The sequence below is a fragment of the Delphinus delphis genome, chromosome 10, assembly GCF_949987515.2.
Source record: "Delphinus delphis chromosome 10, mDelDel1.2, whole genome shotgun sequence".
NCBI classification, from domain to species: domain Eukaryota; kingdom Metazoa; phylum Chordata; class Mammalia; order Artiodactyla; family Delphinidae; genus Delphinus; species Delphinus delphis.
The window spans coordinates 284643-301258 of NC_082692.2; the positions used below are offsets into that span (position 1 = coordinate 284643).

The 16616-nt window shown below is 46.4% G+C and overlaps 1 protein-coding gene across 5 annotated transcripts in view; it reads right to left on the reverse strand.

Annotated features, from left to right (window-relative positions):
- Positions 1–12988: 12988 nt before the first annotated feature.
- EXOC2 (exocyst complex component 2) overlaps positions 12989–16616 on the reverse strand; it is a 154752-nt gene continuing 151124 nt past the window's right edge. For all 5 annotated transcript variants that reach the window (XM_060023750.2, XM_060023749.2, XM_060023751.2 and 2 more), the window contains 3 exons: positions 15318–15377; positions 13470–13601; positions 12989–13254 (listed from right to left, as the gene is read on the reverse strand). In XM_060023750.2, the coding sequence (XP_059879733.1) occupies positions 13493–13601; positions 15318–15377 (169 nt within the window). In that variant the 3' untranslated portion in view covers positions 12989–13254; positions 13470–13492. The remainder of the gene's footprint in view (positions 13255–13469; positions 13602–15317; positions 15378–16616) is intronic.

A 16616-nucleotide genomic window follows, 5' to 3' on the forward strand; every position in this document is an offset into this window, starting at 1 on the left:
GTGTCCTGCACTTGCCCCAACCCATGACCCAGGAGTCCTGTCCTGGACCTGCCCGTCTTCCTGTCTGACATGATCCCATCCCTCCGTGGCTTTCTTGCTCACAGCCCTGGGGGTCCTGAGTAGTACATATGATTTCTTCAAACCCAAACAGAAATGTCAGGGAGTTGGGGAAGAAGAGAATAAATGCTTACGTGTGAACTCAGAACAAGACTGACAAAGGGTAAGTGCTCCAGGCGATCAAGGTGCCCGAGGTCAGGGCGCCGAGTCTGGGAGGGCAGATGCTCAGACCGTGTGACCAGGGTCACCCAGTGCCTGGGCCCCCGGCCCGTGGACGCTGCGCATACTGACGTCAGAAGGTAGGCGAGTGGCTGGGCGTTGGTGCCCACATCCTTTTAATCAGCGGGAGGGAGCTGGAGAAGCCGGTGACGGGGACAGTGTGGGAAGCGCACCTCACCTGTGTCTCCATATGTCCGGAGACACACAGGCAGTTTTCAGAGGTTCTGATGAGGAGCCTGCAAGTGTCATTCACACGGTCAGTGCAGGTAACACACCATGCACTCCCCCCCTCCCCACCGTGGAGGGTTTCCTGCTGTGCCCTGGCGCTGTGACGCTGAGGTGATGGGCCTCAAAGACCCCCCAGCCGCCTTCTCCTCACAACGGTCTCTCTTCTGACGAGGATGGAGGTTCTGTGTGAAGTGACAGGACCGGTCGGAGGGGCCGTTAGGATCTTGCTGGCTTGGATGTCCGCCCTCCCCATTGACCATCAAATCCAGGGCCAGGGGCTCAGTTTGATCACAGAATCGCCTCGTTTTAAAGAGCGGTTTATGTTTCCTGTTTCCTCCTTCTTTCCGGGCTCTGTCTCTGCTTCTCACGCCGTCCACCTGGCCTGTCTCTGTCCTGCCTTTGGACCTGGCCGTCCCCGTTGTATCTGTTTCTGTTTTCTTTGGGATCAGTAACTTCTTCCTTTTACCTTCTGAGTTTGACGCTTAGCTCATGTTCGGTATGTCTTCCTCCTAAAGTTTTTCTTCAGCTGCATCTCACACTTCGGTGTAAAATTTTTCATTAGTATTCAGCTCTCGATGTTTTTCTAATTTTGTGATGGCTTCTTCTTTGACCAATATGTTCTTCAGAAATCTGTTCTAGAATTCTCACACATGTATGGGGTTTTAAAAGTTATCTTCTCATTACCGATTTCTATAATAAACTTTTATTGTGGTTAGGGAACTTGACACTGATTGTTTATTTCTTGAGGCTCTGTGGCTACTATGTGGCCAATTCTCTAAGTAATGAATGTAAGCTTCTATACATTTCTGCCAGATTGTCTTCTAATTGTGCTTTTCAAATTTTCTTTAAATTTGATAATTATTTTGCCTACTTAATCCATTAATACTGGAAAAAAATGTGTTAAAAATCTACCAATCTGATTTTGGATTTCAGCAATTTAAAAATTATATACCTTGAGGTTATATTATTAAGTGGACCTAAATTTAGAACTATTTTATCTTCCTGGCAAACTATTACTTTTATCACCATGTAGTAGTTATTTTTATTCCTGAGCACATTTTGCCTTAGAGTGTCATTTGATAACAAATTAGCACTACTAGCTTTCTTTTTCATCAATATTTTCATGGCATTTTTTTTTGGCCTGGCATTCTTTTGCTTTCAACCTTTATGAATCTTGATCCTTTAGGACCCAGAAATACCATACAGACGCAGTTATTGTTGTTCTAATCTGAGGTTCTATTTTATCTGAAAACATTCGTTTGTGACATTGTGTCAATTCATTTAAAAATATACTTACCTTCGTGTTCACATTTTCCATTTTCTCTTTTTTGTGCTTCACCTCCCCCCAAATTAATTGTTTCTACTGTTTTTTTAATTCCTCACCAATATACACTGATTTGAAAGTTTTCTGTATTTTTCTTTTTAAAAAATTAAAACACAATTTTTCACTTTTAAATAATTTAAGACTTACAAAAAAGTTTCAAAAATAGTATAAAGAATTTGCGTATTCCTTCTCTTCACCCAACTTCTCCAAATATTAATCACTGCACAATGACCCAAGCCAGGAAATTCACACTGATAGGATTAATTATTAACGCATCTGCAGATCTTATTCAAACGTCACCAAGTGTCCGCTGATGTCCTTTTCCCGGTTCAGGATCCCATCCAGGACCATGCATCACAGGTAACTGTCGGGTCTCTAACCTGGGACAGTGCCTGGTCGTCTTCTGTGACTCGACCCTCTGGAGACGATTAGTTTGGGATTTTGTGTAATGTCCCTTAGTTGTGCTTGTTTCGTGTTTCCTTGTGATTAAATTCAAGTTATGAGCATTGCTTCTCTGGCATTTTTGCCAAAAAATATGTTAATGCTGCCAGTTGGCAAACTGGAGGTGTTTCACTCCAGTGTGCGTTCTCCTCCAGATACTCTGCTCATCACGTCCTGTTCTGGCCACACCCCCGAATTGGCATCTGGAGGAGCGCAGGCCCAGGCAGCCCGCTGAACCCCACATGTCCAGAACTGCCCCGCGTAGCTGCCTGGGGTGTCTGACGGGGCGGCCTCTTGGGAGCCGGTCTGGAGAACTTAACTTGAGACGGCCCAGTACTACTCAGAAGGATGGCGATCTATTAAAGTCTGAGATTTCAGTGATGTGCTTCCTCCTGGACATCAGAGCCATATTCTAAATTGTTATTTTAGGAATCCAGTAACTTTAAGAAAGAACCCTATTTAAAGAGAGCTGGGGGCATATTAGAGATGCTCCTTGTGCCTGTCTTACCAGAATTTATTTTGAGGCAGAAAACATTTCACTTTGCCGAGTGTCTGATTAAATCTTAAAAATAATGCAGACAACTCATAAAGGGAAATAGACCCAAAGAACAAAGACAATGATTTTCCAAGGGCCTCAGGAGCAAGTCAAACAGAAATCAACTTGGACCTCCTACCCCTGGTTTGCAGTGACTGCGAGCACAAAGTTACCAGCAGATAAGTCAACGGTCTTGTGCACGAGGCAGAGCCAATGTTTGTGTCCCATCTACGTCCCTGGAATACATTCCTGAGCGCTGAGAGAACACAAACCAGTCAATCTCACGCTTGGAGACGTGATCGCGTTTTGAGGCTTCATTTATTCAGCATCTTTACTGTGCAACTGCCAGTACATACCTATGGTTAACATCCCACTTCTGTTCCTTTTCAGCCTCGGAAGCACCTAGAAATCTAGAGCAGTGTGTGTGTCATCTGAGCCCGAACACTTGCTACACAGATGAGTAAACAGATGCATCGAAGGGTGAAGAGCTTTCCCAGCATCTGCAGAGCTGAAGCCGGAGGCTGCATGGAGCGGCCAGCTCAGAACCCTCCCTTACTGTCCTTCATCCCACCACGTGGGGCTTCCTTTTCCCTTCTTACCACGGGATCTTAGGTCGGCAGTTGACATCTGTTTTCTTATCTAACACAAGCATGTGAAGTCCGTAACTCTCCCCTAAGCGTTCCTTTAGCTGCATCCCCCAAATTTTCATGTTTAATGTTTCATTCCATTTATTTACTTTCCATTCAGTTCAAAATATTTTCTAAATTCTCTGGTGATTTCCTCCTCGACTCAGGTTATTTAGAAGTGTGTTAGCTTAACTTCCAAATATTTAGCTTTTCTAAATATTTTGTTGACTTCCAATTTAATTCTCTGTATGATTATATGCTATTATTTTTAGATTTGTCTTACAGCCCCATGGTCAGTCTGTCCCGGCAAATGTTCCATGGAACTTAAGGAATAGTGTGTACCCTACAGCTGCCGTGTAGTGTTTCATAAATGTCGCTCAGATCAAGGTAGCTAGTAGTATTACTCAGAACCTATGTCTCTCCTGATTTTTTTGTCTAGGTGTGTCAATTGCCTAGGAGTTTAAAACGCTCCAAATAGGAGAATAACGGAATCGCACATTTCTCCCTTTAATTCTGTCAATCTCTGCTTCATGTATTTTAATGCTCTATTATTAGGCCAGACACACGTAGAATTATATCTTTCTGACCATTTTATAATTATGAAAAATTCTTCATCTGACACTTTTCGTCTTGAAACACCTACTTTCTCTCATATTAATATAGCCACGCCAGCCTTCTTTATGCTTAACTGTGTGCATGGTGTATTTTTTCCATCCAGTTACTTTCAACCTAACTGTGCCTTTCAATATAAAGTGCATCTCTTGTATATAGCATAGTTGGTTTATGCTGTTTACAATCCATTCTGACATCCTCTGCCTTTTAATTGAAATGTTTAGTGCATTAATGTTTGATGAAACTGTTGCTATGGTTTTGTTTGGGTAAACCATCCTGTTGTTTGTTTTCTACTGTTCTGTTTTCTGTTCTTCCTTTCATGCCTTTTAAATATTATTTGAATATGAAATACTTCAAATTGTAACTGAATTTTTCCGTTACAATTTTCCTATTGCTTTTTAAGCTATACTTCTCTATGTAACTGTCTTATTGATTGTTGTGGGATAATAATTTACCCCCTTTGCACAGTCCATTTGCAGTCAATTATTATTTCATGTAACATGTAGAAATCTTACAATCACATGTCCATACCCCCTTCTCTCACGTTACACCTGTAGGTGTTATAAACCCACATCAGACATATTACGAGTATGTCACATATATCATAAAAATCTTCAGAGAAGAAAGAAGCAAAGAAAGTTTTGTATTTCCTCAGCTCTGAGATGTATTTATATCATGCACATAGGTGTCTGTACAAATACTGAGGTGTATGTACCATCTCAGATGCTCTCTGTCAATTTCTGAAGACGTGAGGCTCCATCAGATGTCACCTCCTCTCAGTTTGAAGAACTTCATCATTTCTTATGGTGCAGGTCTGCTGGCAACACGTTCTTCGTTTTATCTGAAAATGTCTTTATTTTGCTTTCATTCTGGAAGAATATTTTCACTCGACATAGAAGTCTGGTTGACAGTTTCTTCCTTCTGTCACTTCAGACGTGGCTATTTCACTCTCTCCTGGGTCTGTAGTTTCTGATGTGAGGTCAGAATGAATTCAAAACCTGCCCCACCTGTGACAGCTTGTTTTTCTACTGCCGCTACTGGAGTTGCTCTTTATCTTTTTTGCCTCTTACTTGTTCTCCTTCTAGAACTCTGATTAAACATACGTCACACTATCTGGTTACATCTAACACTTTATCCTAAACATTCTCCTCTCTATTCTACGTTTTAGATGATACCCATTGGTCTACTGAGGTTGGTCTCAGTTGATTTTCCTGTTCTCTTGAAAATGTCCTCCATTTTCCGTGTTCTTCATGTGTCAGGTGATTTTGGGTGTTAATTCTAGACATTAGGAGATAAGCTGCTAATAATCTGGATCAGCAACCAAATGCAGTTGATTTGACTTGAATTGCAAACTCAGTCTTTGCATGTTTCTTGACCGGTAGCTTTCATCTCAGGCTGCGTCTTCATCTTTAGCTGAACTGTTCTGCTTCATTCAGCTGCTGTTCAGGGGTGTCGGCCAGAGAGTTAGACAAACAGAATTTGGGGGTCTCTTCTCTGGTTCCTTCTTTTCTAAAATTCTCCCTCTCTCTCCAGTAGCTGCACTTTTCTGGATACAATCTTCTAAGAGCAGAAACACACCAGTTTTCCCACCGGCGCCCCTTGTCACCCTCTTCACACCGGGTGTGCCAACTACACCTGGTTCCCAGCTAAAAGCCACAAAAATGGGAAATCACTCCATGTACCTCTGATAATATGAGTGTGGATTCTGCCTGCTCTGTTCACTCCTTAGTGCCTTCAGGTTGTTGCTTTATGAATTATGGCTGTAGTTTATGGTTGTTATCTGCAAGAGTGTCATCTGATAGGATTTTATCCAGCAAGGAGAAGAATCAGAACTCAGTACCTTTTGAAACATTAAGCTTTACTCTGACTATAATCATTATCCCCTAAAATACTAATACTCCTAGTGTGCATAATGAAAGGGAAATACTTTCATTTTTCTACGTAAAATCACCTCCTTTTATAGAGATCATCCTTTTTCTGAGACTTACTTTGAAAGTATACCCACAACGATATGCTGGAACCTATGCCTGTCGCCATAGCAGCAGCCACCACCGCCCTACTTATGCTAAGACAAGCCTGCAGCTCTGATTCCTCATGACGCGACCCAGGAAAACCTGCCTTAGCAGAGCTCAGCCCGCACCTTCCTGTTCAGCAGGACGTGCAGCCCCACAGTGGTCCTCACGGCGCCTCTCGGCCCCTGCAGGCGTCTGATGCCCACTCACTCTCCAGTCATCTCTTTCCGGTCATGAAAGGGTTCGCTATCAATTACCTGTACTTGTTCAGTTGATGACACTTTAGTATAAATGAGCTGGGTTATTCAGTGGCTATCTTTCTATGTCCGTCCTCCTTAAAAATTTTTACTACGGAAAATTTCAAATATATCCAAAGTGAAGAGAATGATGTACGTCTCTCACTTTAAATTATTAAGCTTAGTGAGGAAGGCACGTCGAAAGGTGAGATAAGGCCCCTGTGCCAGTTAGCCAAGTTGTGAAGGCAAAGGAAAAGTTCTTAAAGGAAATGAAAAGTGCCCCTCCAGTGAACACATGAATGGTAAGAAAGTGAGACAGCCTCACTACTGATACGGAGAAAGTTTTAGTGTCTGGATAGAAGATCAAACCGGCCACAACATTCCCTTAAGCCAAGTCTAATCCAGAGCAAGGCCCCAACTCTCCTCAATTCTATGAAGGCCGAGAAAGGTGAGGAAGCTGCAGGAGAAAAGCGTGAAGCCAGCAGAGGCTGGTTCCGAGGTTGAAGGAGAGAAGCCGTCTCCATAACAGAAAAGTGCCAGGTGAAGCAGGAAGTGCTGATGGAGAAGCTGCAGCAAGTTGTCCAGAAGATCGAGCTGATATAATTCATGAAGCTCCACCGAACAACAGTCTTCAACGCAGAAGAAACAGCCTTCTACTGGAAGAAGATGCCATCCAGGACTTTCAAACCTTAAGAGAAGTCAATGCCTGGCTTCAAAGTTTCAAAGGACGGGCTGACTCTCGTTAGGGGCTCTTGCAGCTGGTGACTTTTAAGTGAAACCAATGCTCATTTACCATCTGAAAATCCTAGGGCCCTTAAGAACTATGTTAAATCTACTCTGCCTGTGCTCTATAAATGGAACAACAAAGCCTGGATGACAGCACATCTGTTTACCGCATGGTTTACTGACTATTTTAAGCCCACCGTTGAGACCTACCGCTCAGAAAGTAAGATTCCTTTCCAAATATTACTGCTCACTGACAAGGTACCTGATCACCCAAGAGCTATGATGTACAATGAGGTTCATGCTGTTTTCATGTCTGCTAACACATCCATCCTGTAGCCCGTGGATCAAGGAGCCATCCTGACTTTCAAGTCTTACCATTTAAGAAATACATTTCGCAAGGCTACAGCTGCAGTAGATAGTGATTCCTCTCATAGATCAGGGCAAAGGAAACTGAAAAGCTTCTGGGACGGATTCAGCAATCTAGATGCCATTAAGGATCTGTGATTCATGGCAAGAGGTCAAAATGTCAACATGAACAGGAGTTTGGAAGAAGTGGATTCCAACCCTCATGGATGACCTTGAGGGGCTCAAGACTTCAGTGGAGGAAGGAACTGCAGATGTGGTGGAAACAGCAAGAGAACCAGAATTAGAAGTGGGGTCTAAGATGTGACTGAACTGCTGTAATTTCAGGATAAAATTCGAACAGATGAGGAGTTGCTTCTTATGGATGAGCAAAGAAAGTGGTTTCTTGAGATAGAATTTACTCCTGGTAAAGATGCTGTGAAGATTGTTGAAACTCTAAGAAAGGATTTAGAATACTGCCTAAAGTTAGCTGCTAAAACAGTGGCAGATTTTGAGAGGACTCCAATTTCGAAAGAAGTTCTACTGTGGGTAAAATGCTATCAAACAACATTGCAGGCTACAGAGAAATCGTCCGTGAAAGGAAGAGTCAGTCCATGTGGCAAACTTCATTGTCTTATTTTAAGAAATGGACGCGGCCACCCCAGCCTTCAGAGACCACCACCCTGATCAGCCTGCAGCCACCACCAAGCAAGGCAAGACCCTCCACCAGCAAAAAGATTATGACTCGCTGAAGGCTCAGATGATGGCTAGTGATTTTTAGCAATAAAGTATTTTTTAATTAAGGCATGTACTTTTTTTTTAGGTATAATGCTATTGCACACTTACAGTATGGTATAAACACAACTGTTATATGCACTGGGAAACCAAACAATCTGTATGACTCTCCCTTTTACTGCAGTGTCTGAAACTGAGCCCGTAACGTCCCCACGGCCTGCCTGCAGTGACTCTGCTGGCTGTCCATGGATATGCTCTTCTAGCCCCTGTGCTTCCTGTGGATTAAGCAGATAGATCTAGGGGTTCAAGTTTGACTTTCTGGTAAGACTTTGTCGTCGTTGTATTGTGAGGCTTATTTCTAATCATGGGATAAAAGATGTTTTCTGCACACTAAGGCTGATTTGGTACTGTCACCCCTGGGGGTGGGGAGTGGTGTCATCAGAACAGGAGGCCATGGCTCCTCTCCCCTACTATGCCTTTCAATTTTTGAAAGTTGCAGTAAATGATCATGTCTTGTGAGCAACAAACCTGAAGACCATGCACATGTAAGGAGTTTGGTGTTATGATCAAACAAAACAAAGAAACAAAAAGTTAACCTGAACTTTCAGTTACAGATGGCAGACTAAAACCGCACATTAACCTTAGCTCTAACCAAAACCCTACGAAAATGACAGTGCATTTGTGTGTGTGTGTGTGTGTGTGTGTGTGTGTGTGTGTACGTGTGTACATACAGCATCCATGCCCAGTACATGCACACAGTCCATCTACTGCACACAACAGTACAGATGTAGTTATACAGAGATAGTTAATAATCCAATTAAATAAATATATATGTATATCTGCAAAGAAAAAGGAGAACAGGAGACGAAACAGCCACAGGAGTTTAAAAGCTGCCGAGGATATGAGTGAGTGGAAACTGATGTAGCTGACCTAAAAGTCAGACCCTAAACTGGCAGCATGAAAAGCAAGGATGCAGCCTAGTCTACATGGCAAAACTGAGCCCCAAAGGCTCAAGAACTTGTGGTGTGGCAGCTCCTGAAAGTGGGGATAAAGTTGGGCTAAAACTGAATGGTCGGCTCAAAGGCTGATAAGAAAGAGGCAGATGTTCCCAGGGCTCCTCACCTGTCCCCCTCAGCAGAGCCAGGGCTTCCTTCTCCGCGATGGTAAATGCAGGAGCTTGTGCGATACCAGGTCCAGGGGAGAGCAGGGGTGCTGCCCTGAAAACGTGACCTCCCAGCCTTCTTCCTGCTCTTGCTTCCAGACGCTGAAGGCACCTCATACCCACTTGGCATGAGATCAGAAGAACCCCGTCTGGGAAATCTGATCAGCCCCAGAGAAGTGACCTAAATGTATCAATTTAGGGGACTCCCCAATGAAAAGGCCCATCCAGACCACCCTGGTTGAAGCCCACAGTTGATAAGCCCCTTCCACCGCAGGGAGCTCACGATCCAATCCAGCTTTATAGTGCTCTACTGCTAAATATAAGTAGATATCCAAGCTTGCTACAGAGCTGAAGAAAGCTTATGATGTTTATTCTAATGCATAAGACAGAAGAATACAGCAAACTGGAGACTATGAAAAAAGAAAAAAACTTCTAGAAGTGTATTATTATTCCCAGAGAAATAAGAAATAAACAGGACTCTACAAAAAAGAATATTCAGGGGACAAAAAACTCATACATTAAAATCAACATAGCAGAAATGGAAAACCCAACAGGAAGGCTGGACAGTAAATGTCAAAGTTTCCCAGGAAGTAGGATAAAGGCAAAGAGAAAACAAGAGGGAAAAGATTTTTAAAATTTTAAAAAGGTCCAGGATAGGAGATCCTAATACTAAAAACAAAGAGAAAAAACCAACAAAACCACACACACCAGGGGCAGAGGAGATTCAAAGAAACGATTCAAGACAACTTCCCAGAATCTAAAGACATTCGATTCAGCACTAGGAACCAAAAGGCATCACAACCCAGAGCAACGTCAGGAACTGAGAACTGGGAAAAGGAGACAATCCTTCAAGCAGAGCGCGACGGAGCCGGGCACTGAGGTCGACGGTGCAAAGGCTCGAGAGCTGGGAAGGAGGCCTCCAAGCCAGAATCCTCACGCGGCTATCACGGTCTCAGACACTCTCCTCCGCCCACCCTTCTCAGGGAGCTGCCAGACCAAGGAGGGATGGAGCGGTGGCTGCTCCAGCAGCAGCCGAGGCAGGGACCTGAGGGCACAGGCTGGGCGACCTTACTTACTCCAGGCGAACCTGAGCCCGTCTGCAAGGCCCTCCCTGGAGCTGGGGTGGAGGGGCTCTGGGGTGAGGGAAGACTACGTAGAAAACGCAGCAAGGGCGGCAGCAAAGGCGGCGACCCGACGGAACTGACCGGACACCCGGAGCCCAGGAGGGGCCTGCAGGCTGACCCAGTGGCCGGTGGGCAGTCGGTGCCAAGTCTCCAGTTCCTCCGACTCCTTCCCTGTTGCTCTCTGGTCACTCAGGAAACCAGGAAGCTGCCAAGCCCAGCCACCACCTCTCCGCACTCATCCCCTGGACCCCCGCCCCGCCTGCCGACGGCCTCTGTTCTTCCCATGATCCCGTCGCTCCGTGACCGCTGTGGCTCAGCCCCACTCAAGTCCCTGGGCCTCCCGGGCAATCAGAGTCAGCAGTGGTCTCTGCTCTCAGGGGCTGCCGGTGCCCAGCTGGAGGTCTGTAGGCAGGGAGGGCGGGAAGGGAAATTCGAGAAAAACGTGACAGAAACAACGAAAACCAGCACAATGGTCAACAGTGGCCACAGTCACAAGCCGGGACAGTCATGGTTCCACAATGAGGAGGACAGTGCGGCCAGCTCCAGGGCCAGCCGGTCGAGGGGCGCGCCTGGCTTTCACCAACAGGCACACCCGCGGACCCAGCTCCTGTTTGGAAAACATTTTTGTTATGTATTTATCACCTGGCCAGGCACAAAAAGCCTTTCCAGTGATACCTACACCGAAACTGAATGAAAAGTGTGGGTGAACAGAAACTGAGGTGACATCAGTGCACAAAGAGCCCGATGAATCTCATACACAACAAATATGCAACCTGCATTTAAAGCAAAGCTAGTCACTGAAATTGATGTTCTGTGTTATGCGTATCGGACATTCAATCCATGTTTTAGATTGCAGAGCGTATTCACCTTCACGACAGTACTGGTAGGTAGTTTTATGACAATTACTTTAACCACGTATTAAATAAAACCTAGTTGACTCTTACTTTAGAACCCTCATCTTGATGTAAAAGCTGGTTCAAACACACTGTGGCTCTCATACAACCACCAGCTGCACGCCTGACAGCACGTGATCAGGACAGAGACCCAGCACCGTCTTGAACCAAATCAGAGTTGCAAGTGCAAGCTCTTTAGTTCTCCTCCTTCAAGAAAACTGGATGAAGGACGGGGACAGGACAGTGACTTGGGTGCCGCGCCCACCGCAGGGATGCTTGTCTGTGACGAGGGAATCATGTCTGGAACATGCACTTTCACGGGACACAGATACGGGGAGTCTCGGCAAGCCCAGACCACTGCCAGTACCTTCCTGGTGCTGAAGGCCAGGCCGACGTGGCTGTGCTGGACCCAAGGGCCTCTGGGCGCCTCGTGTCTTCTCGGCGCCTGTTTTCGCCTCTCGGCTTTCTTCTAACTTCACTACAGCCAGCAATCTCCTCTTAACCACTAAACCGTCTTCTGTAGCCCAAGCAGCTGTTCTTCCAGCAAGTCCTCCGTGAACCCCCTCCTTTGGGTTTGAGGTTCTCATGCTCCGACGCTCCATTCCGAGCCACAGAAGTGCTTCCCTGGTCCTCTTCTGCTTAAGTGTTACTGTGCTTCCCTGAGCCATGAAGTCCTCGTCTTGGCTCCTATGGGCCTGACAGGGCGGGGCCCCCAACAAGAGGCGAATCATCGGGACCCCTGGTAATGCTTTCCAACAACGATCAGACAAACACAAGGTAAACCGGGATTTAAGCACTGGGTTGGCCCAAAAGTTCCGAACAAACTTTTTGGCCAACCCAATATTTATTGTGAGGGTTATAACTAGACATATAAAAAGTTACACAGCTAATGAAAATGCTGAAATGAAGATGCTTAGGGAAAAAACGTCAACTAACTTACATCTCGTATTAAAGACACACTCTTTATTGGCTGAAGGCTCTGCATCAGATATTTAAAATAACACAAACACTCAGGATTGCAGTTTTGTAATTTAGTTCTCAGCCGTGGCAGATACAATGGTTAACATGCTTAGGACAGACGACAGTCCGTATATTTCTTAATAAGCTTATCCAGCACATCTGTACAAGGTGAAACGTTCCCTTCTAGTTGCCACGCCCCATCCCCCAACAGCAACAAATGCACAAACACAACAGGGACTCACTTCAAACGATGGACACTGCACATGGCCATGATGGACCGCAGAGCTCCCCGTATTAATACAGACCTTAATGCCAGTGTTGAAAAGGGGATTCTGTGACATCCCTGGGAACATCTAAAACCCTGACTCAGTTTTCTGAAGCAAACGGTGTGACAAAGTCAGGTCAGGGAAGCTGACTCTGAAGGAGGTCGCGGCAGCCTGACCTGCTCTGGTAACGGTGTAAGCGGCAGCTCCCACGCCTGGTGACACAGATGCCACCAGAGCAGACCCCCCGCGGCCACCAAGCAGGCCACTCGAGGGGCCAGAAGTGGCGCGGAAGGTGCCAGAGGGACAGCGCGGACGAGGCGCCTGGGCCCACCGTTCCCCACGCGTGCAAGGGGGTCCTGGGGCAGGAGGCACGATGCCGCAAGGCTCACGTCAGGTTCAGGGCGAGTCACACAAAAGAGGCCCGATGTCACGAGCGCTGTGAACATAGAAACCGGCAGCAGTTAACTCACGGATGGAGGACCACAGAAAGCACAGCCCAAATGTCACACCTTTTTATTCAGACCACACGTTTTTCTAAAAGTCTACTTGAATCGGGAGCCATCTGTATGCAATAAAGGTTTTAAGCACAGCTGCACAATTTAGGACAGCTGAAGCTCCAGATGCTCGCATGTAACTTCCCGATGAATCTCTCGTCGCCGCCCCAGGTGCCCTGGAAGCTGCAGGAGGCCCCGGAAGATGCTTCGGTGTAGGCCTGAGCCGCCCCGTCTTCCGCAGCCTTCACCATGCAGCATGCAGCTACGAGAGAAAACGCTGTGTTTTAAAAAGGCATTTGAAAGTCATACGGGGCCTAACGTAATGAAAGCGACAAAGCAAATGCCGCTTGGACATTTTATATCAGGTCATTTTGGTTGAAATATAACACATACCAACATCTTCCTAAGCTACCAATTCAAGGGAATGGAAAGAGAGAGAGATCGCAAGCCTAACCGGAGCTTTCCGTCCAGATATACCTGTGGGTGTTCGGGGGAGCGCGTCATCTGGAAGGCACCTGCGTCTTCACGGCAGGCGGGGGGGCGGCCTGGAAGCAGGCGAGCTGCAGGTGCACGCCGCTCCTGACCCGGCTCAGCAGCAACTCCAGCAGCCTGTGGGGAGAGGCGCTGACAGCCACGGGCGGGCGGCGGGCGGGACCCAGACACGCTCACCCGGTCCGGTCCGGTCCCCCACACGTCCTGCCCCACGGTGCCTCCCTGGGCCAGGAAAGTCACTCATCTGTGGATTCTGGACTCAATGACAGAAATAAGCCGACCAAAGAAGCTAGCTGCAAGGACATACACGTGCAGACGTCTTCACCTTACACATAAAATCGCCCTCTGTCCCCTTCCCCTAGATTAGTTAGATGCTCCCCCAAACAGACTGATGTTTGGGTATTTGAGCCTCTAATTTTAAACACTTCACATACACTGAAATGTACTCTTTTTGGCATCAGCTCTGTGCCCGTTGCTAAACGCACCGCAGCAGCCTCAAGACCCCCGCCGTCGGGACAGAGCAGTCCCGTCACCTCCAAATCCTCCTGTGCTGCCCGTCTGTCGTCACCTTTGCCCTCACCCCACCCCGTGGCAACTACTGGTCTCTTTTCTGTTGCTCTTATTTTGCATTTCTGCCTTTTGCAAACACTGGAGAAGGGGACTGAAGGGGTGAATGCAGCACAGGAACACCCAGGGTCAGTCCCAACCCCAGCAATAACCTGCCTGGTCCCTGTGCTGGCCAGACAGAGCCGCATCATTCTGGGGCCACAAGGGACCTTACAGCTCGTCTGGCTCAGAGGAAGCAGCCAAGAAACGAGCTTACTGGGGTCAAGAGACTACTTCCTGGTTTCACGGCGCTCCCCGCAGATCTGAAACAGCCCCCGTCCTGGCCTTCACTGTGGTGTCTGCTGCTCCTGACTCCCTCAAAAGCACTGGTCTTTTGAGCCTAGCGAGCACTAGCTGCACATGTTAACGATACGTGGCTGCTTCAATCTTTCATGATGTTCATGCTAGAGGAATGGTCAGCATTTGAACCACGCAGTCAGCGAGAGGAGCAGGAGACTAGGAAGGTCTCTGCCGCCCGTCCTCCCAGCCCCGTCCACACCCTACAGGCTCCCTCTGCCCTCTGAGTGTCCACAACATCCTCTGTGCTGCCCCAGGCCACACCGAGGGTGTCACGCAGTCAGGGCTCCGTAACTGTCTGCCTTGTCAGCCAGCTGCAAGGGTGGGCGGACCTCGGCCGGGCTGGGGAAGGGGCCCAGGCCGGCGGTGTTTCCGCTGTCTCAGGTGAGGGGAGCCCGGGCACTCGTGACCTTTGCCTGGCCTAGACTTTGTCTCGGGTCAGAATTTCCTGTTACGTGAGTAGCAAAGTTTGAGGTCAGGCTGAGACCATTCATACAATATTAGCGAAACGTATATAACTTTATGATGTCATGTCTACAAATTTAGTCTTAACACTTCATATTATAGAGCACAAAATGTACACTGCTGACCTACTGGAAGGAAAAATCAGTGAGTCCTGCATTTTACTATGCTGTCCTCTCCTTTACGGTTCTCGAAGTATTTTCTTAAAAATTTCAGATAAGAATATAGTTTACTGAGTGAGTCAAAATAAACTTTCTTATGGACGTTTAAGGGACTGGTACGGTCACTTAAAACAGTAAAAGAACCAATTTCTGAATCGTCATGAAACCCAGGTTTTACCTCCTTCTGCTGCGTGGGAGACAAGCTAACAACGTGTACCTGAGGGCCACCGAGTACCGCCTTCCTCAAGGCCAAGTCTCCACCTGAAGAGGAGGAGTTTAGGTCCCTGAGACCAGCACCCAGACTTACTTTCTGTCCGCTCCGCTCGAGAGCTGCGGTAGGGCTTCCAGAGCCTGCTTGAAACTGGATCTGGAACACAGACAGCATCCCAGGCAGGGACACGCCGGCCCCACCAGGAAGAGGAACGTCAGAAAAAGCGCATCTTACATACAGAGAAACATACAGCCCAGTAGAAGCAGGGGGAAAAGTGAAAGTGAAAGTGAGGGTTTGTAGGAGCTGGGCCAGAAGAATTCAACCAGCAAATAAAACACAACTTGAAAAGCAAAGGAGAAGCTGATTTTTACACAAGGGTGCTACTCACCGTGGTAGGTGAGAGCTTCGTGTGGAGTCATTAAATTTAAGGAGGTCTTTACTTTCAAAACAAAGCTGAAGTACACAGATGAAACAGCTGGTAAGGGAGGAAGAGGGCTAAGTAGAAACAGGGATGATCTTGTGCAACAGTATACAAAGGGGGTACTTCTAGAATTGACCTGTGCAGGGCCTGATTTCCAGCCAACCTCTTGTAATAACAACATGTCTTAAGAGGATTTAGCTGTTATCATATTTAAAATTTGTAATGGAGAGGGTGTGTGTGTGTGTGTGTGTGTGTGTGTGTGTGTGTGTAATTCAACATCATTTCATTTCATGAAATACGGAAAAGGGAGTGGATTTAAAAACCACCAATTTGGTATGTTTAACTTTTTAAAGTAGAAAGTACCAGAAAAGTTACTAAATCAAATGAAAAGCATTTTAGGGGAGATTATTTGGTAATAACTTGTATTGTTCACTAAGGAACAGTTCTCATCTCTTTTTGTTTTATGACTATTGACTAAAGTAAAGAAATAAATGTAATTATTTTGACTTCAAAGTGGCCTTTGATTTTTTTCTTTTCGTAAAAACGTCTGCATCAGTGGACCAGGAAATAAACTTCTGAGCAATGTTTCTCAAACTAGGGGCAGGTATCAGAGCAACACACAGAGAGACAGCAAAGTACCAACAGGGCCCCAGAAATTGGCAGGGTGCCCAGCTGTTCCTGGTGGGTCAGGTATGGGGGGGTGGGGACAGGTCACAACTTGTGGGCACTCAGTCCTCTTCCCTGACGTGGAGAGAAGTCTCTACCGCCGCCTCCACTGTCACCTGATTTCCTGTAAACCTCTTCTCATTCGATGAAGAGCAATGTGAGGCCACTGCTCTCTATTTTTACATCACGACCAAGAAGAAGAGGATGAAGGTGACCCCACCAAGAGTTTACTGGGTGGTTTGACATAGTTTCTCATTTAATTCCCCCAAAACTTTGCCTAGAAAGTATTATTATCTTCCTGTCACAGA